The sequence below is a fragment of the Penicillium mononematosum genome (genome assembly GCF_028829835.1).
Source record: "Penicillium mononematosum strain IBT 11891 chromosome Unknown utg000005l:1.0-9366267.0:1.0-9372171.0, whole genome shotgun sequence".
In the NCBI taxonomy this organism is placed as follows: Eukaryota; Fungi; Ascomycota; class Eurotiomycetes; order Eurotiales; family Aspergillaceae; genus Penicillium; species Penicillium mononematosum.
The window spans coordinates 5,303,458-5,331,304 of NW_026643275.1; the positions used below are offsets into that span (position 1 = coordinate 5,303,458).

At 50.9% G+C, this 27,847-nt stretch overlaps 11 protein-coding genes across 11 annotated transcripts; 6 read left to right on the forward strand and 5 right to left on the reverse strand.

The window, feature by feature from the left end:
* Positions 1–325: 325 nt before the first annotated feature.
* Positions 326–2,849, reverse strand: N7519_010182 (uncharacterized protein; the record flags this gene model as incomplete). Its single annotated transcript, XM_057296955.1, has 2 exons — positions 326–574; positions 624–2,849. 2 exons carry the CDS (start codon positions 2,847–2,849, stop codon positions 326–328), a joined length of 2,475 nt encoding a protein of 824 aa, XP_057144837.1.
* Positions 2,850–3,659: 810 nt separating this feature from the next.
* Positions 3,660–4,897, forward strand: N7519_010183 (uncharacterized protein; the record flags this gene model as incomplete). Its single annotated transcript, XM_057296956.1, has 2 exons — positions 3,660–3,825; positions 3,864–4,897. The coding sequence occupies 2 exons, from the start codon at positions 3,660–3,662 to the stop codon at positions 4,895–4,897; spliced, it is 1,200 nt and encodes a 399-aa protein (XP_057144838.1).
* Positions 4,898–5,393: 496 nt separating this feature from the next.
* N7519_010184 (ubiquinol--cytochrome-c reductase catalytic subunit CYT1) lies at positions 5,394–6,688 on the reverse strand (the record flags this gene model as incomplete). Its single annotated transcript, XM_057296957.1, has 5 exons — positions 5,394–5,662; positions 5,729–6,126; positions 6,195–6,257; positions 6,366–6,523; positions 6,620–6,688. The coding sequence occupies 5 exons, from the start codon at positions 6,686–6,688 to the stop codon at positions 5,394–5,396; spliced, it is 957 nt and encodes a 318-aa protein (XP_057144839.1).
* A 1,193-nt stretch (positions 6,689–7,881) lies between these two features.
* On the forward strand, positions 7,882–10,692 carry N7519_010185 (uncharacterized protein; the record flags this gene model as incomplete). Its single annotated transcript, XM_057296958.1, has 3 exons — positions 7,882–8,014; positions 8,075–10,367; positions 10,422–10,692. The coding sequence occupies 3 exons, from the start codon at positions 7,882–7,884 to the stop codon at positions 10,690–10,692; spliced, it is 2,697 nt and encodes an 898-aa protein (XP_057144840.1).
* An 898-nt stretch (positions 10,693–11,590) lies between these two features.
* On the forward strand, positions 11,591–12,644 carry N7519_010186 (putative extracellular SCP domain protein Pry1; the record flags this gene model as incomplete). The annotated part of the gene is made up of 2 exons (XM_057296959.1): positions 11,591–11,893; positions 11,946–12,644. The coding sequence occupies 2 exons, from the start codon at positions 11,591–11,593 to the stop codon at positions 12,642–12,644; spliced, it is 1,002 nt and encodes a 333-aa protein (XP_057144841.1).
* Positions 12,645–12,944: 300 nt separating this feature from the next.
* EifCb (translation initiation factor eIF3 core subunit b) lies at positions 12,945–15,419 on the reverse strand (the record flags this gene model as incomplete). Its single annotated transcript, XM_057296960.1, is given in 5 exon segments — positions 12,945–13,373; positions 13,432–13,758; positions 13,772–14,966; positions 15,037–15,229; positions 15,288–15,419. The coding sequence occupies 5 exon segments, from the start codon at positions 15,358–15,360 to the stop codon at positions 12,945–12,947; spliced, it is 2,217 nt and encodes a 738-aa protein (XP_057144842.1). The 5' UTR covers positions 15,361–15,419.
* A 512-nt stretch (positions 15,420–15,931) lies between these two features.
* Positions 15,932–17,039, forward strand: N7519_010188 (SWIB/MDM2 domain protein; the record flags this gene model as incomplete). The annotated part of the gene is made up of 5 exons (XM_057296961.1): positions 15,932–15,938; positions 16,021–16,157; positions 16,246–16,692; positions 16,750–16,800; positions 16,854–17,039. The coding sequence occupies 5 exons, from the start codon at positions 15,932–15,934 to the stop codon at positions 17,037–17,039; spliced, it is 828 nt and encodes a 275-aa protein (XP_057144843.1).
* Positions 17,040–17,904: 865 nt separating this feature from the next.
* Positions 17,905–20,360, forward strand: N7519_010189 (E3 ubiquitin-protein ligase HEL2; the record flags this gene model as incomplete). Its single annotated transcript, XM_057296962.1, is given in 4 exon segments — positions 17,905–18,366; positions 18,396–18,649; positions 18,712–19,048; positions 19,065–20,360. 4 exon segments carry the CDS (start codon positions 17,905–17,907, stop codon positions 20,358–20,360), a joined length of 2,349 nt encoding a protein of 782 aa, XP_057144844.1.
* A 337-nt stretch (positions 20,361–20,697) lies between these two features.
* N7519_010190 (MutS family protein MSH4) lies at positions 20,698–23,603 on the reverse strand (the record flags this gene model as incomplete). The annotated part of the gene is made up of 7 exons (XM_057296963.1): positions 20,698–22,120; positions 22,169–22,260; positions 22,312–22,431; positions 22,479–22,628; positions 22,683–23,042; positions 23,093–23,474; positions 23,521–23,603. 7 exons carry the CDS (start codon positions 23,601–23,603, stop codon positions 20,698–20,700), a joined length of 2,610 nt encoding a protein of 869 aa, XP_057144845.1.
* A 111-nt stretch (positions 23,604–23,714) lies between these two features.
* Positions 23,715–25,374, forward strand: N7519_010191 (uncharacterized protein; the record flags this gene model as incomplete). Its single annotated transcript, XM_057296964.1, has 4 exons — positions 23,715–23,738; positions 23,783–23,938; positions 24,003–25,078; positions 25,131–25,374. 4 exons carry the CDS (start codon positions 23,715–23,717, stop codon positions 25,372–25,374), a joined length of 1,500 nt encoding a protein of 499 aa, XP_057144846.1.
* A 1,440-nt stretch (positions 25,375–26,814) lies between these two features.
* Positions 26,815–27,463, reverse strand: N7519_010192 (putative IgE binding protein; the record flags this gene model as incomplete). The annotated part of the gene is made up of 2 exons (XM_057296965.1): positions 26,815–27,138; positions 27,215–27,463. The coding sequence occupies 2 exons, from the start codon at positions 27,461–27,463 to the stop codon at positions 26,815–26,817; spliced, it is 573 nt and encodes a 190-aa protein (XP_057144847.1).
* Between the last annotated feature and the right edge of the window lie 384 nt (positions 27,464–27,847).

The window sequence follows — 27,847 nt, forward strand, 5'->3', positions numbered from 1 at the left end:
AGGGCAGGTCTTAAGAGGGCAATTGGGAGAAATGGAGAGTAATTGCAGTGAACAGAAGGATATCAATTCCTTTTAAAAATAAAAAAATAAAAAAGAAACGGCTCGTGAATGAGTCAAAAGCTCAGAGTATAAGAATTTCCACGTGATCCTCGGTGAATCTCGCCCGGCGCTGGAGTTCCAATCACGGCGAGCGCATTATAAAAAAATTGTGGGAAAATGTGGACATAAATATATTAATATGTTATATTAATGTTATATTAATGTTATATTAATATTGATATGAGAACCTCCTTGCATGCAATACTGCTGAGCCTAGTGTCACCCTCTAGCCTTCCGCGTCCTTCAGATTGGCCCTTGTTGCACCCGACGGTCGAGCTCCTGCAGTCCACGAACCAGGTCTTGACATATATCTGCATGTTGTTCCTTGACGGATTGCATTTGCTGCCGGTATAGCTGCATTTCGTTCTTCTTGCGCCTGGAACAGGTCATCAAGGATCCGACTACACCCCTCTCGGTAGATCTCCAGGACTCGACTGACAGTGGCCTTTTCTGCTGCCAGCTGAGTGGACAAATGCTAATTCCCAGTTAACATGGTTACGTGCGCATAGACAATTTTGACTAACCGAATTAGTTTGTTGAAGCAGGTGATGTGCGTCCTTCTGCGCCACTTGCAAAGTTGATATCCATTCCATATCGTCATGATCGCCCATCGTAGAGGCTTGGTGCGATTTAGCAGCGGGTTGCGTTGACGCCGATATATCTGTGCAGAATGATTGGTCAAGGTACTCGTGATTCTTTGAAGGAGCACCACCTAATGCTCTCTCGTCGATTGTTCTCTGTGAAGAACTCGCTTCAATCGTCGGTGCTTTCTCCGACTTGGCCACCTCAGCAGTATCTTCCTGAGAAAATGATGGGCGGTGCTTTTTAGGCGGCGGCCATGGGTGAGATCTCGCCAGTTTTTCCGTTTGGATTCCATATTCCAGGAACATGTCTCTCTGGAACTTGGTCCACATGAGTCTCTCGTATTTGCTCTCGGTGGAGATACTGGACGATTTTCGATAGTATTCACTTGGACTGGCGTCAGAGTCACTGGTTGTCTCTTCGTGACCCTTTTCGTCATCCAGGTCAAACTGAGGCGCAACCATACTCTTGGCTGACTGGGGTATGAGTCGAGGACTACCGTTGCTGTCGACAATACTAGTCTTTGGGACTGATTTTGGGAGCTGGGGAGAAGCGGAATTCAGTTCCATTAGGGATTCATTGGTGAGAAGAGGCTTTTGAGACTCCGGAGTATGGCTCCCACGTCCCTCAATCCGTCCTGCTGTGAACTCATCGAACTTGCCCACATTTGAAGTCTCCAACGAGCTATCCGCCTGGCTTTCGCAGATGTTAGTGCCGTGTGAAGAGGTGGTTGGTGCGGATCTTATGGGTTGCAAGGTTGCAAATCCGGGGATATGTTCCATTCCCATATGGTAATCAAGGATTGAAGGGCCATCACCTAGCAAGCCTCTGCCGGTTTCAAAGTCTGTGGAGCTCGCTGTAGACATCCTGTCATCACCCAGAAGCCTCCAGAAGCCTGTGTCATCTGCCTGTTCTATCTCCTCCTCCTTGGGCGGAAGTGTCTTGGCAATCAATGCTGGATTAACAGTCTCAGGCTCATTTTGGTTTTGGTGCATCTCAACTGGAATTGTTCCGTCCAGTACGCTTTCGATCTTCGGAGGCTCCAACACTGTGTCGGTCGGCATTTTCTCGGACTGCTGCTTTTGGGGAGATTCCTCAGATTGTACTGGATCAGATGATATGACGAGTGGTGCAGCTTGTTTATTGACTGGTTCATTTTGAGAAGGTTCTGTTCCGTGGAGTGCAAGCATCAGCTTGTTGCCAACACTCTCTGCTCTACCACGATATTTGCGATGACTCTTCTCATGAGCTGTCTTCATCTGGCTGTTTTGTTTCTTCGAAAGTGCTCTTGACTCCAGGATGGTGACCTTTGAAGTAGTTGTGTGAGACGGTCCTTTGAGATCGGCGTCAGAACTTGAGGATACACCGGGCATCATATGAACAGCTTTGTCTTTACTTGTTTGTCCATTGGACTGTGCCCGATGCTCTAGGATGCTGACTTTAGAAGTACGGGACGGTCGTTGGCCATAATCTTCGAAATCTGAGGATGAACTGGTCGTCACCGATGTGCAACTTCTTATCTCGACTATGACACCCCCCGTGCCGGTATTTCCACGCTTGTTGTGGCCCTCTGTCAGTGGCGAAGGTCGGTGCGGAGCTTCGGGCGCATTCGTATTGCGCTTCGCGGCATGGTCTTTGCTTTGCCCGTCCAAAGGGCCCGTGTCAGGAGGCCCACTATTACCCAGAGGGGCTGCAGGAGGCAAAGTGCCTGCAGTAAGCGTTAACAATGGCAATTGTGGCCCTCTGGTGCTACCCTCTTTGGTAGTAGTACTCTTCTTCGTGTTTGACTTCCTGCGTTTGGCCGAGGTTGTTTGTGGCTTTGATGGTATTGTTCGCTTGCTTCCTGTGTTTTTGGCAACTGTCTTCGGTCGGTTCGGGTCTGTATCGACTACGGAGGTTCCTCCACGGGTTCCTTTCTTCTCAACTATCTCATTGGGTGTAGGGCGAAGATCTTCATCCCAGTCCACTTCTTGAGGATTGGGTCTGGGCGGTCTTGGTTTTGTGAGCTTCAGTCGAACAATCTTCGACTCTGAAGGCTGGGATGGAGGGGCTTTGGGTTGTTGGCGACTTGGGCCTGTGAGACGTCCCGAACTCGCTGCGTCTTTGACAGTCGCCTTACTCCCGGTGTCTGGATTAACTGGTGCAGGTGAGACCCGAGCTGTCTTCATAGTTGCTATCGTCGTACACTTGAAATCAGAACATGAAGAGGGATGTAAAAGAGAGGGAGCTCTCCAGAGCTTCCCAGCTAATGAGGGTGCTGAACTAAGCCCAGCTCCAGTAGCATGAATCACATGATACCTCAACTATAACTTCGAATGTCCTACTATTATCCATATACACATAATGAAGTATAACTTGGGGATGATAAAAGTTGATTTGCAGATATGATCAAGATAGGTCTTTTTTAGTTAATTTTTATTGATCCTCTTACAGGTAGGTGACTGTGGACGAGTATATAACGAGTATATAAATGTATGTTGAAGAATGTATACTAAGTATATTATTATAGTCTACTTGCCCTTGAATAGATCTACAAATGCCGAGATTGATAAATCTAGATTTTCTGGGGATAAAGTGTTCTATTTTTATCTCAAGTTGCGTGCTTCTTAAAAAGCACCTTTCCCCATAATATTCTCCATATTCCTCAGACTAGTTCTACCTAGGTAACTTAACTACATATGTACTAAGTACTCCATACCATCCTCAACTTTCCCTACTAACCCTCAGAATCAATGACCCCTTGAGAACTGATACATCCAACCTTGGAAGGTTCAATCCTCATCCGTCGGCCCGTACAAGCTCCGCGATCCGTGATCCGCGATTAATAATCGTCGGCATTCGATATGGTTCGCTGACAATACATCAATTCATGCGGCTGAGAAGCTTTATAAGCAATGCAGGTTAACTCACGCCTAATAACCCTGGTAGCTGCCAGGTGTCATGTTCATACGCCCAATATTGCGTTATAACTCCGCACAATGACACAACAAGCGCCACACGCCGAAGATGCGCCAACTTCTCGATTCCGGTTCAATGCAACTCAGCCTCTAGACCGGCTTCAAGCTGCCCTTGCTAAGCCTGCGAAAGTCGAACTCGAGACCGATCCTATTCCCAGAACGAATGTTGCACGCCGTCGAGCCTCAAGTGTTGCCGCTTCCTCGAGCAAGACAAGACTCTCCCAGAGAAGATCTCCAAGCAACAGGAACACGGGATTGGTGTGTCGGAAACTGTCGCCAGGGATGAGACGGTTCTCTACCTCGCATACGGGTCAAACCTAGCTTCCAAGACATTTCGCGGAGTGCGCGGCATCAAACCACTCTCGCAGATCTGTGTACTTGTCCCCGAACTCCGTCTCACCTTCGATCTTCCCGGAGTACCGTACGCAGAGCCTTGTTTCGCAGGCACACAATACAGGGATGTTTCTCCTCCAGACAACGACTCCGGACTCCGAGACGACGAGAGAGATGTGTCGGGCAGTGAATATCTGTCAGAGAAGGCTGCGCTCACAAGTCGGACACGGCAGGTGGAGAAAGTGCCGGATTGTGACAAGCGTCAATGGCACAAGCCTCTAGTCGGAGTCGTCTACGAAGTCACACTAGCCGACTACGCGAAGATTATCGCCACAGAGGGCGGTGGTCGTGGATACCGCGACTGTGTCATCGATTGTCATCCCTTCCACCAATCCTACGATCCCTCCGACCCCGTCCCGGATTACCCCACAACACCAGCCTTCAAGGCACGCACCCTGCTCTCTCCAGCTGCAGACGATGCCCGGTTTGAATCGCAATCCCAGAAAGGCGATGCGCTGCTGGCCAGTGGTCCACAGCTGTCGTGGTGGTATACAATTTGCTTGCATTTCCGGCCGGATCCTCACTACGCTCAGCCCTCGGCCCGCTACCTTGGATTGATCAAGGCTGGCGCTGCGGAACATGATCTGCCTGTTTCATATCGAGAATATCTTGCGCAGATCAAAACTTATCATATCACAACCACGCGCCAGAAGATCGGGAAGGTGATCTTCCTGGCTATGTGGGCGCCTTTGTTGATTTTGACTTTGATGTTATCCAGGGTGTTTGCGGGTCCTGATGGGCGTATGCCGCCGTGGCTGGTGGCTTTAGCCAATATCGTGTTTTCGTGTGTGTGGAATAGCTATGACTGTTTCTTCGCTCCTGTCTTTGGGGATGGCGAGCGGACTCTAGATGATACCCGGGCCTGAAACTACTTCTGGGCCTTTTTTGATGGAGTTTATAGCTATGTACCTAGGTAGATTCTTACATACATAATACAACAATTAGAGAACAATCGTTTGTACACCACTCATGCCGTTGCCAAGTCGCGTAACATACCATATCATAGGAATATGATACAGACATGCACATACACACTGCAACTCTAGAGACTTATTACATATGTAATAGTCTCATCTGTCATAATCACAAAGGAAATTAAATTCAGATGACTCCTCGAAGCACACAGTTTTCGAAAGGAAATGAAAAAAAGAATATATCTAGGATACAGATACAGGTGTTCGGGGAGCGTTCTAACAAAACACAGACACAGCGACCAATAGATAGACACAAAAATGACGGAACAGAGAGGCCTCTTTGAAGCACCTGTATCAAAACCGGGGATGTGGTATGGGTTCCCCAAGTCGTACCGGTCCCTTCAGCCTCTCACATTTTCCCACTCAAAAAAAGGCCTTGCTGCAACATTTAACGGCGGGGGCCGATCGGGGGGCTGTACACGATCTTGCGGGTCTTGAGAGGGGCCCACTTGTAGCGCTTGACCCAGACGGAGACGGCGAACAGACCGGTCAGGAGGGCAACGGCCTTGACACCCATCTTCTTGCGCTCGTCCATCTCGGGCTCGGCGGACCAGTTCAGGAACTCAACGACATCCTTGGCCATCTGGGAGGTGGTGGCGGGGGTACCGTCCTCGTACTCAACAACACCGTCGAACAGGACACGGGCCATAGCAATACCTATCACTGAGTCAGAAACGCTAAAAAAAAAATATATATATATATTATGGGCTTGTCGTTACGTACCGGTACCGGGGAAGTAAGGGTTGAAGTTCATGCCCTCGGCGACGGCAGCACCAGCGGGAGGCTCATCGGGGTAACCGGTCAGCAAGCTGAAGATGTAGTTGCAGCCACCGTGACGGCCCTTGGTGATCAAGCTGAGATCGGGAGGAAGAGCACCGCCGTTGGCGGCACGAGCGGCCTCCTCGTTGGGGTAGGGAGCGGGAATGTAGTCGGAAAGCTTGCCGGGGCGCTTCTCGATCTCGCCCTCGTTGTTGGGCTCGGTGTCGTACTCGTGCTCCTCGGCGAAGGCCTTCATCTCATCGACGGTGTGCATGGTGCCGACCATTGAGCGCCATGGGACACGAGTGAGGGAGTGGCAGGAGGCGCAAACCTCACGGTAGACCTGGAAACCACGGCGGAGACTTGGACGGGGTCAGTACAATGTATGCCGGTAAGAGCAAAAATGTGACTTTGGGGAAAGAGCACTCACGCGGCGTGATCGAAAGTCTTGTTAAACCGCTCGTGCACCCAAGGGTACTGAGTAGCGTGGAGTCTGGAGAAAATCACCTGTTAGCTTCCACCATTGTTCTCAACCTGGGTCGCACAATGCTCGGCTGGGTCGAAGCCAGAACCGACGATCTTCCTGGGACATTTCACTCACCCCTCCTCAGCAGGTGTCATGGCGAAGGCCTCCTGGCCGTAGAGGTGGTAGTACCATGCGGTGGAACCGGCGGCGGCGGCAGTTGCAAGCGCAGCAGTGAGTGTGAGGTAGAAGGGGGAGCTGGCGGCCTCGGCGCCGGCGGCGGTGGAAGAGGCACGCTGTTGAATATTAGCAACGGAGCCCTTCTTTAATCCAATGCAGGCTCAAGGAGTCGATTGTCCTCTTCCGTGAAGATCAATGGGGTGAAGGCGTACCGTGGACTTCCCGAGGGACTGGCGGGCGACGGCCCGGTTGGACGCGCGCAAAATGGAACGTCCCAGCATGACGAAGTTTAACCCAAGCAATTGAATTTGATCGGGAATGGGTGCTGTATCGCCAAAGCGAGAGGGGGGTGGGTGGGGAGAGGAGGGGGGATGGTACAGGAGAGAGGTGCTGGAGGTTGAGGTCGAAGTCGAAGAAACTTGACATTGATGATTACCCCCTTGCTCTGATTGGCTCCCGGCCACGCTAGAAAACCGACTCTCGGAACATCACAATTCTGTGGACTTACAATGGAATTGATCTATATAAAATAGACTAATTGATTATAATGATTCATTCTATTCTGTCTATAGCTTCTTGTTCTTCTTGTGGTCCTGTGTTCTCGCTTTTTTTTTGCTCCGGTTGTGCGTGTCCCGGGATTCACCGAGAAAAACACGCCTCGCCGGAACAGTGTGTGCTATTCCAATATAGCTAGAAGATCTTCAAACCAGGTTGCTAATTGCTAGCTACGTATCTCAACTAGTCTATATTTTCCCCATTATTCACTATCTTCCTCAAACGTCGGGGTATCGCAAGATTCCCTATACTTCCATACATAGCTAAGTATTACTACAGCTATCCATGGATGTTTAGCTACCTATATCAGCTTGTATTGCAGATTGCATCATATCAGGAGAATCCCATTAATCTATGTGACTATGGAAGCTCCCATTGGTCCAGGAAAAAGGTGTTGAGATTGAGAAGTTATGTTCTGTGTCAAGTCTCGACCCTACTCCCGATGTATATATTTAGCCACCACCTGGGCAAATTGTTCCAACATCTCCAATTTGTGTAAATCACTCTCCTCATGTTTACCCAGTCGCCCTGGTTGAGCTTTCAACAGCATTAGAACTTAAATGTCATTCGATCCACTTATTTTCTTCCAATTGAAGAAAGACTAATTCATCTACATCGTACAAAACTCCTGCATATGAGAGAGCGGTGTACATTTTGCCAACCGGGGAGGCGGCGGCGGCGTTGGACCCTGTCCGTGCGTGGTGATCGTGCAGCCATTGGAATGTGGTTCTTGATTTGCAGTTGAGGAACAAGTGGTTAGATGTGAATATGTCTGCATGAGCATTTGATACCAAAGCTACCACCAAGACGCCGTGTCTGCTCGATATTGAGACCGGACCACTACAACCCCGCGGGACAGCTTGGAGAGAGTCCGAGGCCGCCCCAAATCCCGAGCACCCCACGACTGCTCGCTCTACCGATGAAGAGTCCAGGAACACAATATGCCAGGTGCAAAAAAGGGCCTACGGCCGCAGCTCGGCCACGCAGAGATGTGCTGGCCTCGCTGCGCATGGCATCAATGGAAGACATCTCCAGAGCTGCTCTTCCGGCAGGTACGCAATGTGAAGACATACAGTGGCGAGGGAAATACATGCTGACGGAAGGGTAAACAGAGATCGTATCCTCTATTCTCGACTACGTCGGCCCCGTTGATCTGATCCGAGCGGCACGGTCCTGCAAGCTTATGCACGAGATGGCGTACGATGACACTCGATGGGTACACAAGCTGAAACGAATCGGGTGCTGGGACGAAGCGGATGCTAGAAAGCATGCCGAAGTGGTATTTGGGACAGTCGCCAACATGGAAGCCGTCGAGAAACAAGAGGAGGCTGAGCTGGGCGATGGACCAGTCCCTGCGATCACTGTTGGCGATGACCCTTCCAGTGACCTGAAAGGAATATCCGACGGATTCGATAAGATTGAGTTAGTGAATAGGGCGTCGCAGCCAGATATGTTCCAGGATATCCTGGATGAACCCGTCCTGACGGTGTTGAAACAGGTCAGGTCAATCCGGGGCGAGGCGCGTCAGGAATACGGCAAGATACATGCTGCACTAGCACCGTTTTATGAGGATATCGCGCGATCTGGACCATCGTCTGAGAACTTAGTTTTCACGAAATACAAAGATCCGCTGGCCCAAGCGCAAATACTGGCACAGTTGGTAATGTTCTCCAAGTCTGATATGACGCAAGGATGGGACGAGCGGGTGGACCGTTTAGAGCGTACAGTCTCGATGTTTGAGACTGCTGCGCTGAAGGAGTTCCGCCAGGGGTATGAAGCCGACGATATCGACGGGACCATGCGGAAATACGCACACATTCTATGGACACTCAACGGTGGGCAAGCTGCCGTGGACCTCTTTATCCATCACAATCACCTGATGACTCGGAAGTCTGACCTAGGAAGCGTCCCTTCCTGCATTGACGGATCGACCGGCCAGGTCAAAATGGAGCAAACACAGGCTTTTTTCACGCGTCTCAGTGTCGCCTTCAACGATGAAATATCCATTATGAACCGCGTCTTTCCCCCGGCCTTGGACGTCTCATCAACCTTTATGTCGAAAGTTGGCCAAGATGTGTTATATCCTTTCCTCACGGCAATATTTGATGAGCTGCATCGCGCCAACATCAAGTCATATCTCACTGCAATCTCGACGACTTTTGTCCAATGCATGAATCTCTCGGAGGCTCTGCTTCCCATACGAGGCTCTGATGCTAAATTCGACGAGTATCTTGATAATGTCGTGATCAAGATTTACGAGCCACACCTCGATCTGTATTTAGCAGAAGAGCTTGATTTTTTCAAGAAGGCCTGTGAATCTACCGTGAATGAGTGGGACCGACATCTCTCCGAACAAGCGGCCTCGACAGAGTCTTTTTTGATGTCAAACGTTAATCGCCAAGCCGACAAACGAGACTTCCTTACTTCTTTCAAGAAAGTGATCATGATGCCGGTAAACATCCTACCGAGCTTTTCAAGTGCCAAATCAAACGAGGATTCGAAATCAGAAACGGAATCAAGCAGTCCGAATCCGCTCCAACCATCCAAAAATACCAATCGATTTTCGACACTATCGTCACCTGCCCCTGTGGCCGTCGAGGAAGTTCCAACTACAGAGCTGGCAGCAAAAGCGGCCATAATGAAGACGAAGATGGAGGGTATCCGCTCATTGTTCAGCATCGAAATTGCACTTGATCTAGTTCATTCCGCCAAGTCCAGCTTGGAAAGAGCCGCTCAATTTGTGCGACTTGGCGGCGAATATGGCCATGCCGCGAAGCAACAATGCGAGGCAATCTTCGTCGCCCTGCTACGTATATTGGGACACCAGCACGTTATTGTTGGATTTGATAAGGCTGTCAGTCATCTATCCAACTACCGGCCCCGCGAACAAGGAGACCGTGACCAATCTGGGGTCGAGCCCCTGGTCACCTTTTTGGAACTGGTCAATGTCGGGGATTTGATTCTGCAAATGATGGATGTATTCTATGAGCAGGAGTTGATCGGCATGGGATTGACTGATAGAAACGATTTTGTGGACCCCGCCAATAAAGAAAAGAAAAAGTTCGAACAGATGCTCGATGAACGTGTCGCAGCTGGCCTGAATAAAGGAATTGACGTTCTCATGGAAGAAGTGGACTATATTCTCGCAACGCGACAACTAGCCACCGATTTCAACCCCGGCGTTTCCTCAGATCCACACCGACAGACCATGGACGTAGGCGTCAGCGAAGTCGCCATCGCCGTCGTCGACGTGGTCTCATCGCACACGCAGATGCTAGTCGGGAGCACAGACAAGAGCACCCTAGATGTGTTCAATCAAGAAGTCGGGCTCCGGCTATTTACGGCTCTGTGTAAACACCTCAAGCGACAGCGCATCAGCGTGGAGGGGTCACTGAAGTTGATCAGGTATGTATCTCGGTCTTCAGCCGCGCGAAACGGCAAGCTGACAAGAGTTCCTAGTGACATGAACCACTATTTCAAGTATATTCAAACCCTGCGAAACAATGAGCTCCTTCTCTATTTCACGGCGTTCCGTGAGCTCGTGCAGATTTATCTGATCGATCCTGGCCACGCCAAGGAACTGGCGACAGTCATCGCGGATGCAGATCGGTTCCATGGGATCTGGCGTGTGGAGGAGGTCTATGAATTTGCTGAGCGCCGGGCTGACTGGTACCACGTCAAGCGGGACGTGGAACGAGCTATGTATGGAATTGGTTGCAATGTGATGTAAATGGATACCGATACCCCGGGAATTGCATAGCGAGTGGCGTATAGCTAGGTAGGGACCTACAACGCGGACGTGCATGTCGGCACGGAATATTCTCCTAGGGAGGGTGGACTGAGTATATAAACAGCGCTTGATGTACAAATATATGCTAGATATTTGCTTCTAGCTTCTAGATCCAAGAATATGACCCCTTGAGGCAAATACATTGAACGTTCATGTCCCCAAGTCATAGTTTCAGCAAGACAAAAGCAAGCGACATGAGACGAAACCCGTTAGACCAACTGCACAAAGAAAATAAAGACAAATCTAAAGATAAAACCACATCTGAATATGAAATATCGAACGTCGAATATCGAATTGGATACGATGCAACCCAGCCCTAAGAGTCTGACGTCAACGGCGGCTGCTGGAACACGACTGCAGCGTCTGAAACGGACATGAAGGAAAGTGACTGTCCAATCCAACAGTTTTGCCTGGTTGCATTCTAAAAATTTCAAAATGTCTTTGAACTTTTATTTTATTTCTAGTTACCCAGGAACCTTCATCTTTCAGTTGAGTACAAAGTACGTCTCTCGAGCCCCGTGAAGAAGAATAATCCTGACTGGCTTTCTAGATACCTGCATTGTGTCGGCGTCTATGAGAACACAATACACACAATAAAACGCCGCGGCTGCCTAAGACAATAGACAATACACGACTATTGCATCACCGGACATTCTGTCCAAGGGACGTCGTCACAGTTTAGGACCGCGTCCTAAACCGGATCGGAGCCAGGCGCTACGACTATTGACCCAACGCCCATAAGCAAAGAAACATCTGAGGCCATGCATTAGCAAACTACAGCTAAGACCACCATCTGCTTACAGCTTCAAGTCAAAAAGAAGAACACCGATCCATCAAAATGACTCGAAACAATCACACCAAAACCACCCGATGGCTGGCCATCCTTATGCTCCTCACCATGCAAATACTCAACGCAAACGCCGCCGACGTAGTAACCGTCTGGACTACGATAAAATTGCCCGCGCCAACACCAACAGCGCCGCTACATCCATCCTACACATCCCTCGACGAGTTCAAGAACGATATGTTGGAAGTCACGAACGAGTACCGCGCCAATCACGACGCCAATCCGCTGGAATGGAACGATACGCTGGCCGATTACTCGCGCGAGTGGGCAGAAGCCTGTATCTGGAAACATTCGGTGTGTATCGCTATCCCCATACCACGAGGTATTAGTGCTAATATCACCGCAGAAAAGTAGCTACGGCGAGAACCTCGCATACGGATACGGGAATGTCTCTGCTGCTGTCATTGCCTGGGGTGAGGAAAGGAATATGTATAATTTCGGCAAGCCGACGGGCTTCACCGAGGAGACGGGGCATTTCACTCAGTTGGTCTGGAAATCGACTACGCAGGTTGGGTGTGCTGCTTTCAACTGTGGGTATTCGAAGAACGACAAGTCTAAACGAGATGACGGGGCCGAAGTTCAAAAAGATGTTTTCGAAGAGGAGGCCTTTGGAGAGGATGTCTTCGAAGGAGTGATGATGGCGCCTCGTTCTAGCGGGGATGAAGCGGAAGGAGATGGGCTGGAAGGGTTGAAGGCCACGCGAAGTGAGCCACGGGCTCAGGGGTGGTATGTTGTTTGCGAGTATACACCTCCTGGAAATGTTGTGGGTTCGCATAACTCCTACTTCCGGAAGAACGTCTTGCCAAAGAAGGCGTCTGCGGTTGACTCGTCCTCGTCTTCAACCGAGTCTTCTTCTTCTTCCACAACTTCTGAGTCTTCTCCCACGTCTATGGCTGAGCCGTCGCCGAATGCTGCGACATCCACTACCGTTGGGAGTCAGAGTCAGCCAACGGGAGGTGCTATGAGGTTCGCGTTGGACTCGACATTGGGGATAATGCTGGTAGGATTGGGAACTGTGGGCGTGGGAAGGGGGCTTTATACTTGAGATGGCTTACTTTAGACGATTTAAATAAGGGAAATACAAGGTTGAACTTTGCTAGGAACTGGTTTCGTAGCCATCTCTCATGCTTATCCACATTGCACATTTGGTCGGGAGGCGTACCGCTCGATCTATTGATTTTTGGAATGTCCCGATCCTCACTGGGCTTGCCCAGGGGACCTAAAAGAAACACAAAGGGACAGAAGGCTGGGTTCAGGCACAAGCGCGAAACGCCAGCAGAGAAACAGGGGGAAAAGAGGAACAAAAGGAAACACATTATTTGCGAAAATAGAACAGACAGATTCATCAGCCAATGACCTCCTCGGTCTCCTCGATAATCTCCTCCACAATCTCCTCGACCACGGAGTCGCCCTGGTCTTCGACAACCGGGCGCGCGTCGCCGGCGGCCGCGGGTGTATCTGCGTTCTCGGGGAGGGTGAAAGCCTCCTTCTCTTCGGCCAAGAGCTCCTTCTCCCGACGGAGCCAGGCGAGCCACTCGCTGAGTACACGCTTGCGGGTCTCGACAACGGCGGTGTTGGCGATATCGACAGCGTACTTGTCTTCCTCCTCGAACTCCTTTGAGTACTCGCGGAGGTTCTTGCGAACTTGCTTCTGCTCCTCCTTGCTGAGAAGAGTGGCAGGACGTGGGCGCCAAAGGAACTGCTTGAACTTTTCGGTGGGGTTCTCGGAGAGGGTAGTACCGGAGAAGGTGTGCATGTTCCAGCCATTCTCCATCTACAATGCGGTCAATATCATGAATCATAATCAAAGATAGAACTAGGTTAAGTCTTACCGAGTGAGTCCACACACTGGCGCTGCTGACAACGTAACGACCGGTGGAATCCCAGTCAACATCAGTGACACCGTAGTGCTCGACGGTCTTCATCAGCTGGAGGTTGGCTGCAAGATCCTTCTCAGCCTCGATCTTCTCGCCCTCGAAGTCCATATCCCAGAAGTCCAGATCGAAGTTGGTCTGGGAGTGAACCGTCGCGACAACAACGAATCGGCCCTTGGGCGACCAGTAGATGCCGTTGCTGGTCTTCTTCTCAATAGTGCGCACCAGCTTGAAGTTACCGGCAGTGTGGCCCTTCTTCTCAGGCGCGAAGAATGAGACGGAAGTCTTGAGGGAGGACGGCGGCACCAGTTGGTGTCTCGCCGTTGGCGATAACGACGAATCGGGATCCATTGGGCTCCCAGGCAAAGTTAATCACAGTATCCTTGAGGCTGTCAACAACCTCAACGGGCACACCCTTCTCGCGAACGCGGAAGATCTCCAAGTTAGTGGCCATGGACTTCTTCGACTTGGAGTGACGGTCGACCTTGACGCAGACGTAGGCACCCTGTGATTGCCAGTGCAGCTTGACATCGGAAACGTTGAACAGGTTACGGGTTCGGACAATCTCCTTTGAGGGCACGCTCATCATACCGACACGGGCAGGGTTGCTGCCGATTTCAGGAGTCCAGAAGCAGAGCAATTGCTCGTACTGCTTGACACCTTCGCGGGCGACGGTGGCAGGGGACCACTCGAAGTCCATAGCACCCTCAATCTTCACCGAAGTGCGACCAAGAAGGTTCATGTTGGGAAGTTCGTAGATAGAGAGGGATTGGCCCTGGAGCATGCGAGCAACGTACTTCTCGTCCGCGGACCACTTGAAGGCAGGCCACTGCACCTTCTTCTTAGGTGCAACCTCGCCCTCGATCTCGGTAGGGGCAGCCAAGTCGTGCGACACGAACGAACGGAGAGGCTTGCCAGTCTCAATATCCCAGACAATAATGTTCTTACCGTCCTCCTCGTAAGTCAATATGGGTTGGCCTTCCTCGACCTGGATGGGTCGTGCTGACCAAGTTGTCAAGTAACCCTCAAGCGGGGAGAACTCGATCAACTGCACGAAGGGGTGAGGGAACTGCTTTTGCTTGGAGAAGGACTCGCCGCCCCAGAGCTGAACACCCTGGGGGTGGACGGAGGCAAGGAATGTACCCTTGGGGGACCATTGAACGAACAGTTGTGTCCAGTGAGCGCGATCCACGACATTCTCAGGTGGGTTTGTCTTGTTGTTCCAGAACACACCGACCTTGTCGTTGCGGTAAAGGGCGAATTGATCACGGGCGTTGGCATCTCCCATCCACGAGCGCAGGTGCTCCTTCTCCTTGAACGGTTCCGGGGTGATTGCCTTGTATTCTTCCTCGACCCGACCTTCGCGACCATAACGCTCGATATCCATCAACTTGTTGACAGCCATAATGTGCTTCTTATCGAGAGGGACGCCGTGCAACTGCTTGACGGCGGCAACTGCCATTTCCGGGGTTTCATATTCCACAAAGGCGAACCTATATCCCCCAATTAAAGTTAGAGATCATCCAACATTCCTCCACATCTCATTGGATATCCAATACGCACCCTTCGGTCATCTTCTTGTCGTTAACGGGCATGAAAACCGCATCTTCGGAGGTGCTGCCGACGGAGTTGAGTTTTCTCAATAAGAACTTGACGAGTTTTTGTCGGCTATCTTCGGGCACAACGGGGAGGCCATCGATGACGATAAATGTATCCAGTCCCTCCTCAACCTTCACTTCATATTGCTCCTTGAGATCTGTGGACTAACGTGTTAGAGAGAGGGGCACACAGATCACGAGAAATCTTGCACTCACCGGAGAAATCAATCTCCTCCTCCTCTTCCTCGTGCAGATCCTGCTCAGACAGGGTGTCGAAACTGGGCGCCATGATGGGTATACCGAAGGCGTCTAGAGGCTTCGGAGCAAAGATAGATCGGTGCAATCCGCTGATGGATTTTCGGGCAGAAACAAATCGCGGCGGCCAAGCGGGTTCTTTGTGTGGACTGACTCAGCACTGAGTCAGCACTATCGATTAACGCCTCAGGTGTATAACTACACGTGACTGAGCTGCACATGCTTAGTCAGGATTTCCCCAGCTTGAGGTCGGGCCCGTCAATCATCTCAGACGTTTCTAGAGGCTCTTCAATTTGGATACACATTTCTTTTAGACTGCATATCTTGCACCGAGCTCTTTACCACACCAAGTCTTTGTCTATTATTTCATTCATAACCCCCCGTTTCTGCATTTATTTCGCCTGGCCTTTCTCTATCTTCAATGCCCCGCCGGTCCTAAGCGCCAGTGCGACTTGAGTATAGCCCACCTGACAACTCCGAGCTCTCGCTCGACCACCATACTCCTCTACAAACACCGCGATATCCTCAATCGCGAACTGCAAAGCTCGACTCAGCTCATACGTCTCAACATAAGCAGCCAATCTACGTGATCTACTAGTAACAAGATGTCGTGTAAGCTACCTCGGTGTTGCCCCAGTGCCAATTTACCGTTCTCCAAAAAGCCTCCCAACTAATCGGTGATCTTGCGCAATAGTGACTTCTGACGTGCGCAAAAAATATATCGACATTATTGACGACATTCTGGCCAAAAGCGACCTCACTACCATCTCCGAGAAGCGAATTCGCAAGGGTCTCCAGGATGCTGTAGGCTATGATCTCACCCCGATGAAGGTCAGTCAAGTTACGTCGAATGATGGCGCATTATTATTTGAAGCTATCCAGGATGACTAGCGATGTACTGTGGCTGATGTTCGCAAAGTCTACCATCAAGCAGCTGATTATGGAGCGGTTTGATCGCTACGCCGAACAAAACGGCGTGGGCGGATCGCCCGATGAAACTGCCCCAAGCAATGATCAGCGCGATGGTGATTCAGCATCAGCTGTGCCCTCCCCGCCCCCCTCCACATCTCCAGTGAAGCGCCAGGCCTCCAGCGATGCCACTTCCGAGCCTGCGAGCGCATCGCCTCCCGCCAAAAAACACAAGCCCGATACTGATACCGACGCGGATGCGGCGTTCGCGGCCAAGCTGCAAGCTGAAGAGAATTCGCGCGCGCGACCTACCCGTGGGGGCAACACCCGGCGTGCAGCTCCCGTGAAGAAGAAGAGCAAAGCCAAGACCTCGAAGAGGGTCAAGGCAGAAGATGATTCAGATGTTGACTCAGGCGAAGAGCCCAAGAAGGAGGTCAACCGAAATACAGGTTTCCACGTATGTTTTTCTATATCATCCTCCCAAAATCTCCCAGCAATTTTAACACGACCATAGAAACCTATGAACCTTTCTGAACCTCTGTCTGCACTTCTGGGAGAACACACCGTGAGAACCTTCCCCGATTCTTGGTCATTGGGCCTTTGCTAAATTCCACACAGCTTTCACGACCCCAAACTGTCAAAAAGGTTTGGCAATACATTCGCGAGAACGAACTTCAGGACCCCAGTGATCGCCGCCAAATCCTGTGCGACGATGCTATGCGGGCTGTCTTCAAGCAAGATCGAGTTCACATGTTCACCATGACTAAAATTCTCAATCAGAATTTGTATAGTCCCGATGAATAGTTCGGGGGTGACAGATTTGCTTTGATCATTATGGAAGAGCAGGCTCCAAACCAAGCCCTGTTTCTTAACGATTCTCCTTCGTCTTTCATGGTTCTTTTTATTTGTTATTTCCTCTTTTTGCGATGCATGGGGATGCTGGCGTGAACTTGAGCAATTTCCGCTCGCCATTCTTATTTGTTTTTGACTTGACTTGCTTATGCTCTCCAGCGGGAGTTAGTGTAGCCCTCCATTGGTGATTCTCAAAGGTCCTCGAATCTAGTACCTACATGATATACATATGTGCAGATCCTTTCCACGTGGACAGTAGATTACAGCCTTACAATATGGGCTCCTGGTTGGATTATATCATTGGACATCATGGACCTCGGCGTTTGCTCGCTGCACAGCTCCTGATGCTCCTTTGTTAGACCTCCTATGGTCTATAGATGACTGTGGCCAGTGGCATTTCCATCAGCATGCATCAAAAAGTCTTTTATTCGCTCTCAGCTCATCCGATTTTGGCTTGATAATTCAGGCCGGCGCTAACAAGCCTATGAATTTGCCCAATATGTGTGCTCACAGGGGCGGTGTTTGTATAAGGCAATGGGCAAACACAGCACTACTCTTTGAATAGATAATCTATGGGTTACCCAGTCACTCAGCGCAGCTTCTTTTTCGCGTAATCAAAGAGACAAGGCGAGTAATCGGTTGAAGACCTCATATCCTCATCTAATGCGGCATGCGGGATCAGTCAGCGGCATCTCACTTTTTCCCCAGAACCACTCCCCCACCACAATCCACAAACCCTAGGACTCTACAGCCTCAGCACACCCTATATTGACGCCAAGCCGCAGCTTGTATCGTGACATTCCTTTCCGTCTCCGCAATGGCCGACAACCAGGCCTCAAACCCAGTCTCTTCTAGCCAGGGTCGCGGCGGGCGTCGTCGCGGCCGCGGAGGGGCAGCTGCCTCCGGCCGTGCAGATTCGCAACACAATACCGGTGACGGAGAAAAACGTCCTAGGCCTCGCACACGCGGCGGCGGTCGTGGCGCCGGCGCTGGCGATGTAGGCCGACAAACTCGCAATACCGATCAGACCAACAAACTCGATACCCAGCCTTCGAAAGCCACGCCAGCAACAACGAAACCGGTAGAAGCGGCCACCGACGATGCAGATGATGGAGAAGTCTGCTTTATCTGCGCTTCTGCCGTTGAACATACCTCGGTCTCCCCTGTAACCATAGGACGTGTCACATTTGTGCGCTTCGGTTGCGGGCACTGTACAAGAACAAGGCTTGTGCTCATTGCAGGGTATGGTCATCTTGCGACTGTTCCTCGACGAGCTGAGGTGCTTTTCATTAGAATTTTGTTTCACAGGCTGACTTGTATAAGACTGAATCGAACTACGTCATTTTCACAGATGATCCAGCACGGCGATATGAGGAGTTCAACAAGAAGGACTTTGCTCGGACGGACGAAAACCTTGGAATCGAATATGAAAGCGATGAGATCTTCGGAGACACAGTGCTGTTGCTGCGATACAACTGTCCGGATGAGGACTGCGATGTGGCATGTTTGGGGTGGCCAGACTTGCATCGCCATGTAAAGAGCAAGCACAGCAAAGTTATGTGGTATGTCGATATCATACCCTACGCAATTATTGAACGGGAAACTGACTGTACCGTCCGAATAGTGACCTTTGTACTCGTAACAAGAAGGTCTTTACCCATGAGCATGAACTATTTACCATGGCGGAATTGCGTAAGCACGAACGGTCCGGAGATGACAAGCCTGGAGCTATAGACCAAAGTGGCTTCAAGGGGCACCCCGAATGTGGTTTCTGTCGCCAACGGTTCTATGGTGACGATGAGCTGTACGCCCACTGCCGCGATAAACACGAACGGTGCCACATCTGTGACCGACGCTCCTCCCACCGTCAACAACAATACTATATTGACTACAACGCATTGGAGAACCACTTCCATAAAGATCATTTCGCTTGTCTGGATAAAGAGTGCTTGGAAAAAAAAGTTCGTCGTTTTTGAGTCGCAAATGGACTTGAAGGCTCACCAAATCGAGGCACACCCTGAAGGCCTTTCTAAAGACATTCGCCGAGACGCGAGATTGGTTGATCTGGCCGAATTCGATAATATGCGCACTCCTTACCAGCAGCAACGACAGCGTCGCGGTGCCGGTCGAGGCCGTGACCCCAACGCCGAGCCTCTACCAGTATCCAGTGCACAGCCAATGACCCGTGCGGAAGTTGCATACCAGCGACAGATGGCTATACAGAGTTCTCAGTCTGTCTCGACGCGAAACTTTGGCGGCCAGCTGACTCGAGATGACGTCCAACCCGTGCGCGCTCCAGAGCGATCCGCTGCTGCCACTCCTGTGCAATCTGCCCCCGCACCACGCTCTCAGCCTCTTCCTACCGCAGCATTTGAAGGCATGAACATTTCTGCCAACTCCGTGCCAGCCACCCCACAAGACCAGGCCCGCCGAATGCGCCATGAGGCCGTGATTGAACGTGCTTCGAACCTCCTCCGCAACGATGCCACCAGACTCGCCGAATTCCGTAGTAGAGTATCAAGCTACCGCATTTCTTCCATCTCGGCAACTGAGCTCATCGATGCCTTCTTCTCGTTATTTGACACATCCAGCACCGAGCTGGGCAAGCTCATCAAGGAGCTCGCTGATATCTACGAGGACGAGTCCAAACGCTCCGGTCTCCTGCAAGCCTGGAATGACTGGCGTGCCATCAACGAGGATTACCCAGCCCTTCCAGCCGGTGGTCTCTTACCTGGCATGTCAACAGGTGTCAACACTGGCGGCAACCGCGTCCTGCGTTTGAAATCATCAACTGCTAAATCCTCCCGCTCCGCCGTGGGCAGAAGCGGCGCCCTCCCAGCCGCCCCCTCCAACCCCTTCCCTCCCCTCTCTGCCGCAGCTGGTCCCTCCTCTCGCCGCGGAAAAGCTCCTGCTGCTACCCCTTGGGCAGCAGCAGCCCCGCCGACATCTTTCTCACGTCCCGCAATGCCTAGCCCGGTCAGCCGCCCATCATCTGCAGCACCATCTTCCAGTCGTTCTCCCGCCGCCCCAGCCTCCAGCGGCGCTGATTCATTCCCAGCGCTCCCTGCAGCACCCAAGCCCAATGTCCTCATGGCTGGCAAGACGCGTGGCACCGTCCGTTGGAACGATAACCGCGGCCCTGCGCCCAACGCATGGAGCTCAGCCCCGAGTAGTGGAACCGCCTCTCCAGCTGAACCCGCCAATGATGACTCAAGTAATGGCAAGAAAGGAAAGAAGAATAAGGGAAAGCAAACCTTGTTCCACTTTGGCTGATTCACTGTCACATCTTGATAGATTTACGTTTCTTATGTTGATTGGGTATTGCTTTGGCCTATGTTTGATTGACAGCATGACCGGGAGCGCCATTAAAAGGTATATCATGTGTTGGGGTAAATTTCTTGTTATTTTTTTGCTGTACCTACTAGCGAATGCAGATACAATGTATTGTATGGAGGTAATCCGTGTTATTTTTGTGTTTGATGTCATATTGAGGAATGATGTGGCCTTGAGAAACCGTTGACCGTCGCCATACAAGTACATAAATATGATATACAGGAATAGAGGGATACAAAGGCCAGTTCACTTACCATCATAATCAACTTCAAGCCCATCAGATCAACACCACACTATCGTTGTCAGAGATATTCTCGGATGCAGAATCCAAATCGGATTCGATCAGAATAGGCTCAGGCACCCGTGTGTTGTCCATTCCCTCGGTACTCTCACTTGAACCCAACGCTTGGGTTTCAGGTGTATGAACCGACAAGTTGGAAACAGGTTCAGTAGGAGCCTTTGTCTCACTTTCATCATCGGGGTACAGTGCCATTTCTCTGTTGATAGCAGCCATGCGCAGCACAAAGTCATCCTGCAGTTTAATCAACAAAGCCCGAAGACTAGCGTTATCCATCGTGCCGTCACGGGCAAGGAACAACTGTTCACGCAGAGACAAAAGCAACTTCCGCTTCTGGGCAATAGCGACAGCACGCGATGGGCTGTTCCTATGCTTAGCCAGCTGGTCCATTGCCTCTGAGACGGAGCGCGCTTTATCCAAGACAGCAGGTGGAAGATCAGCGAGCTTTGCGAGGACGAGCCCATACCGACGATCTGGAACAGGACCTTCTGCAATGCGGTACTGCATGGTCATCTTGGATGCGTCGGGAGCGATGTCTGCTGCTAAGTGGAGATTGATCACACCGCTGCGCTCGGCGAGAATCTGCGCCAGGTCGTGGAAGTGCGTGACAAACCAGACGAGGGCATTACTGGAGATTAGTGCTTCTGCTAGCGCGACGGCAATAGCAAGGCCGTCGGTTGTGCTAGTGCCGCGACCTAGCTCGTCAATGATGACCATACTGCGTGGCTGGATGTTACGAAGGATGAATGCCATCTCCCGCATTTCTGCTGCGAAGGTCGAAACGTTGGCGTCTAGATCATCTGACGTCGCGACGCGGGCGAAGAGCTGGTGGGAGATAGGGAAGGAGGCATACTGAGCTGGGACAAAGCAGCCTATCTGCGCCATGACTGTAATCAGGGCTAGTGAGCGGATGTAGGTCGATTTGCCGCTCATGTTGCAGCCTGTGATGATCTGGAACCTTGTTTGCGGTGTTGCATATGCGTCGTTTGGGATGAACTTGCTGCTATGAATCTGTTCTCGAATCGGATGACGTCCCGCCTTGATGGCGAGAGTGTCGGTCAGCTCTGGTCTGATGTACTCATTGTTCGTTGCCAGCTGAGCGAATGCTGCGAGCATGTCTAGCATTGCGATCGCTTCACTGACACGAAAGAGCCCGGATACTTCAGTGCACACGTCTCGGAGCAGGCCCTGGATTGTCTGGTCGCTCATATTGATCACCTCGCTGTGGGCATCTGTGATCTTTTGATTGAGCTTGACCAAATCCAATGTCTGGCACTCAATGCGGTTTCGCTTGCGGTAAACATTGATGAAAATGTCGGGAAGTGGACCTGATTCTGTAGCAGGTATACAGATGTAGTATTGCCGAGCTGTGTCATACTTCAAGTCCAAGACCATATCGCAACTCTCTGAGATAGGTCAGTATCATTCATGAACTGCCATGATTTCAGACATGCCTGATAATTTTTCAATCAGTTCCAAGGCGTCTGCATTTGCCTCTTTGTAGGTCTGCCTCGCAACATCCAATAGACTGTTGACGCCGGCCTAATTCATGTTAGCAATCTGTAGCCAGTGCAGAAGTACACGACTCCTGACCTTGACACAGTAAATGCGCTGGTTCCTCAGATCAAGCGGCTTTGACTGGTAGGCTACATGCTCATTCAAAGTTGCGTCAATCAGCTCCTCAATTGAACGATGCCCCTCAGGGGCGCATAACTAAAGTGCATTAGTTTGGGTAAACACCAAAGGGATGTAGAGTCTACTTCGCGTATGGTAAGCAGCAAATCGCTTTGTGCTGCTCCAAGCGCTTGGAAGATGTTTTTGATCGCAGACACATAAGCCTTCAGCATGATGACATTGTTAACGGACTGCTCGACATATTGAATTGTTCGCTTGGTGGGGACCAAGACGATCTTGATAATCCGTTAGCACGAGCCTTCAATACTGGCTAGCCTTGGAGACTCTACCGCAGTTAACACTTTATCTGCATCAATAAAACCCTTGAGAGCCTGCCTCACAGAGACAAACATATCCTCTTTGGTGGCCAGATCTTCCACAGCATCGTATCTGGCTGTCAACTTGACTCGTTCTGTTGAAGGCTGCAAGATGCTAGCTCGGAGTAGTCTGGCTCCCATAGGCGTCAATGTCTCGTTCAATAGGCCAAACAAACTTTCTTTAGACTTCGCATTTTGCAGATTCTGGATAAGTTCGAGGGATACAATAGTCGCCAAGTCAATTGTCATGGACCCCTGGGACGGTTCGAAGCGTATCCGAAGAGAGTGCGTGGTAAAAGACCGCTGGAGTTCGACCTCAACATACTTGAGAACCTAATTCCTGTGTGAGCAGTTATTTTTGGCAACATGAATGGTGTTCATACTGCAGCGAAGCAACACGCGGCGAAATAGTTCCCGCCCAGAGTTACCTTGAGCGAGTCGACTTCCTCTGGAAAAGCCAGCCGATCCACATACTCGTGACCTGTCTTTTCAGACCACCATCTGCGGTCCAGGAAGGTGAAGATAGGATCTGGCAGATTTTCTTGAATGATATAACGGAGCTTCGACTCTTTGGCAGTGTTCATGAACAGAATTTCGCTGGGTTCAAAAACACCAATCTTGATGATTGTCTTGACATAAGTCTGGCTGTCACATATCTGACAGAGCACTGCTTCAGCTGTTGCAAGGTTGACAAATGCGAGGCCAACGGTGGATGAGACGCCTCGCGATTCACTGACGGCGCAGATGATGTCCTGCGCTGCAACACTGGTGGCTGTTGTGGTTGGTCTTGCTGTTGGACGTCTACTTGTACCCCTGGAGACCGATGGTGAAAAAGAATCCAGTGAATTCAATGAATTCAACGAATAAACCGACATTGTTAAGCCCAACTCTCATGACCGAGGTGGTGTAGATGGATGAATCGATAGGGCCGATAAGATAAGCGTCGGGATATTTTTGCTTGTCAAAATTTCTCTTCTTCCCCCATCGACCTCAAAATCAATAACCATGGCGACCCTCTATCCTCCCCTAGCAAGCGCCAAAAGCTCGTTCAGGCTGATAAGGCTCGTGAGCAGCAGGAAATTGAGAGTATCCCGTCCGATTTGGGTAGTGTTCGAGTTCAATTCTTCGACCAGGCAACGGGGCAGCCCACCGGGCCTGCGGTCTCCGTCCCAGTCGCCGATGCCAATGTGAAAAACCTTGAGACTCTGCTAAACACATTACAAGGAAATGTAAGATCTGAGACTCGTGACTACTTGAGAATTGAGTGTTGTATTGACGGCGATTTCTTTCCAGGAGGATGATGGGCGAGTACCATACCGATTTGCCTACCATTCTGAAAAAGAGGAACAAACGATCGACATTCTCCGTGATGTGTACCACTCCCTACTCCAGCCCGGGATCAAGACCACTGAAGATACGGTATCGCTCTTCTACACACCGCAGGCGGTTTTCCGAGTGAAAGCCGTTTCACGATGCGCGGCCTCCATCGCGGGCCACGGCGAAGCAATTCTAGCAACATCCTTCTCCCCAGTCTCATCCTCCACCATGGTCTCCGGAAGCGGAGACTCAACTGCCCGTGTTTGGGACTGTGACACTGGAACCCCGAAGCATACGCTCAAGGGTCACACTAGCTGGGTGCTGGCAGTCGCATACTCACCAAACGGCGCCATGATCGCGACCGGCAGCATGGACAACACCGTGAGATTCTGGGATGCAAAGCAGGGCACAGCGCTAGGCACGGGGCTCAAGGGCCACTCAAAGTGGATCACGAATCTGGCCTGGGAGCCATACCACGTGCAGGAGTCCGGGCGGCCGCGTCTGGCGTCCGCCTCCAAGGACTCGACGGTGCGCGTGTGGGACGTTGTCTCGAGAGTAACTGATCATGTGCTCACCGGTCACAAGTCGTCGGTTACTTGTGTGAAATGGGGTGGTACTGGCAAGATCTATACTGCATCCCACGACAAGACCATTAAGATCTGGAACCCGAAAGACGGCACCCTGCTCCAGACCCTGGCGGCGCATGCGCACCGTGTCAATCACCTTGCGCTATCAACAGACTTTGCTCTTCGCACCTCTTACCACGACCACACTGGCAAGGTCCCTGCGACCGAGGCTGAGAAGGTTGCCGCTGCGCGCAAGAAGTTCGAGGAGGCGGCGACGGTGAACAACAACATCGTTGAGCGGTTAGTATCGGCCAGTGACGATTTCACAATGTATCTGTGGGAGCCGTCCACTTCGAGCAAGCCCGTCGCACGGATGCTGGGCCACCAAAAGGAGGTGAACCATGTCACGTTCTCTCCCGACATGGCCTATATCGCCTCAGCTGGATTCGACAACCACGTCAAGCTGTGGAACGGCCGTGATGGAAAGTGAGTGTTTGTCGTCTTTGATTATTGTGATTTGTAGCTAACATCGCTCCAGGTTCATCACCACCTTCCGCGGCCACGTGGGCGCAGTCTACCAGTGCTGTTTCTCGGCAGACTCGCGTATGCTGGTATCCTCGTCTAAGGACACTACTCTCAAGATCTGGGACCTGCGCACCGGCAAGCTCAAGATGGACCTTCCAGGACACAAGGACGAGGTGTTTGCCGTTGATTGGAGTCCCGATGGACAAAAGATCGGCAGTGGAGGCAAGGACAAGGCGATTAAGATCTGGCGGAACTAGATCCAGTCGCACTTGACATCAACTTGCTCAAAATATGTTCTTGACAGACAGGTAGTCTGGTATAGGTCTTTGCCGTCTGGTGTTGCATGCATCCAAGACGAGCACAATGTCCAACGCGCGGATGTTGGCAGTAGCACCTTGTATATGCTCTCTAGGGGGAATTATGGGTGTCTCAACCCCAAGTCAACCCCCCGTGGGTTTGATCCACATTATAAGCCGATAGGCTTATCTATTCAGTGGCAGAGACCCGCAAGGCTGCCTTACTGCATGCCACTTCAGTGGCCTGGATAAACAAGCGAATCACAGGGACTCCGAGAGGTGTTCCCGTTTCGGACTAGATCTTGCATATAGATGCATGGAAGTTAGATGGTGGTTTAAGTGTGTGGATTGATTGATGACCTGTCTACTGCCTGGGGCATAGGATACCATATGACGCCCTTTATGTTACTTAGTCGCACTTCACGAATATCATTTCTGCGTATTGACAGCAGTGTCTCACCGTAGAGCTCTAGCTAGGTACTATACAGACAAAATATAGCTGACTGCCTGAATAGCCTTGCACGTGTGTAGGGCAAGAGCAAGTCTCGTGTCTGTTTTGGGAAGTTGCTAGGTACTATACAGACAAAATATAGCTGACTGCCTGAATAGCCTTGCACGTGTGTAGGGCAGAGCAAGTCTCGTGTCTGTTTTGGGAAGTTGCGTGTGTACGTGTGTTGTTGATTTTGGGAAGGCGCGCGTGTTGTTGGAGATATAAAAGGACCCCTCCCACCTTTCTTCCTCTTCTCTTCTTCTTCTCCCCAACCCTCTCGACCACAATGTCTCACCGGTAGGGCCCATGAGACAGCGTAGGCGGAGGGTGCCGGCACTTGGTGCTTATATCCACGGAGATGTCAACATCATTACCATTGTTGAGGTCTGCCGTATGCCGGTACGCACCCTGATCAAACCCCAGTTCTCGTGCGAGCTCTTGAATAAAGTCATGGCTGAGTATTTGTGCGCACGAATACTCCATAGCCATTGGCGGTCCCACGGAATACATCTACTAGATATACTTTTCCTATTATTTTATGATGTCTCCTTTGTATTATTTTAGATAGCGTAGAGTGAGACAGGTGTTACCCTTCTTCCACAACCCCTGCAGCCACCGACAGAATCTAACTTCAACCTACTTCGAGTCTGACTGTAGACTTTGACCACACCGGTGTTCTTGAAGCTTCTCGGCCCGGTACCGCAGGTCGAGGTACAGCCAGGTATCTACGGTTCGTACAATTCATACAACCAGGACATTGAAAAGTCATGAGACAGATTATCACTGTATTAAATCCAACATTGAAAGAACTTGGATCCAGATATTAAGGAGCGTAATTATGATATATTCAAAATGAAAAGCTAGAAAAACAACATCGACCAGAAAGCCATCAGGTCATCAATCACATTAATCTAGATATACTGCCAGGCAGGAACATCTCCAGTGTAATCCAAAGCGACAGCAGAGAAACCGAGACACTCATCAACATTACCCTGGGGCACAGTAGCATTTTGAATAGCGGCAAACACCTGCCAGCGGTTATCATCCGCGGGACAAGCCATGAAACCACTAGCGCCCCAACCAGCGAAGGAGTAGTGAGCCCAGGGTTCATCGGCGGCGTAGTGGAACGGGCCGAGTGAGGAACCCTGCGGGATATTGGCGGAGTGGGCCTGGGTGAAGCTGAGGGCACCAGTAGGGTCGATGTAGACCTGCTGGCCGCCGGGGACCATTGTGTCCTGTTGATTGTTAGGGGTTGTACTTCGTAGGTAAATTGTAGGATGGGAATGGTGTATAGTGTGAATCGTGACTTACCAGAGAGCTGCCGCCAGGAGCGAAGACGGTTTGGTTGCCTGGTGGGCAGTTCTTGACCTGGGTTGGGCAGTAGGAGGCGGTGTTTCCGCCGAGGTAGAACTTCTGGCCGGCGGCGTTCAGCTGCAGGTAGTGGATGGGCGAGGCGGAGCGGATGGCCATGACGCTGAAGGCTGGGTTTGGGGCTGGCTCGCTAACTGGCGCCGAGGCGGCGAGGAGGGGGAGGGCGAGGGAGGTGAGTGTGAACTTCATTGTGGATTTTGGGTGGTGTTGAGGGTTGAAGGTATTTTTTGTGAAGTTGAATAGAGATGTTTGGTTTGAATGGGACCAAGACAGGGCGGTTGCTGGACCTCTTTATATAGACCGATCAGGAGAACAATATAAATAGAAGCTGCACATGTTCCGAGAAGAATGGACCAAAACATCAAAGGGACCGTCATGGACGGATTTGGCCGCTACGATGGCTGAGGTGGCGAGGGTCTCATTGGATGGTGAATGGTGGATGGGGCGAGTTTGAGACAGCATTGTACTCTATACACTCAATATTCCGAATCTAATTACTTTCTGCATCGTTTATGCAACGGTGTGAGGTTGGGTTACTACCGAGGATGTTAGTTTTCGTCGCTTAGAGGAAGA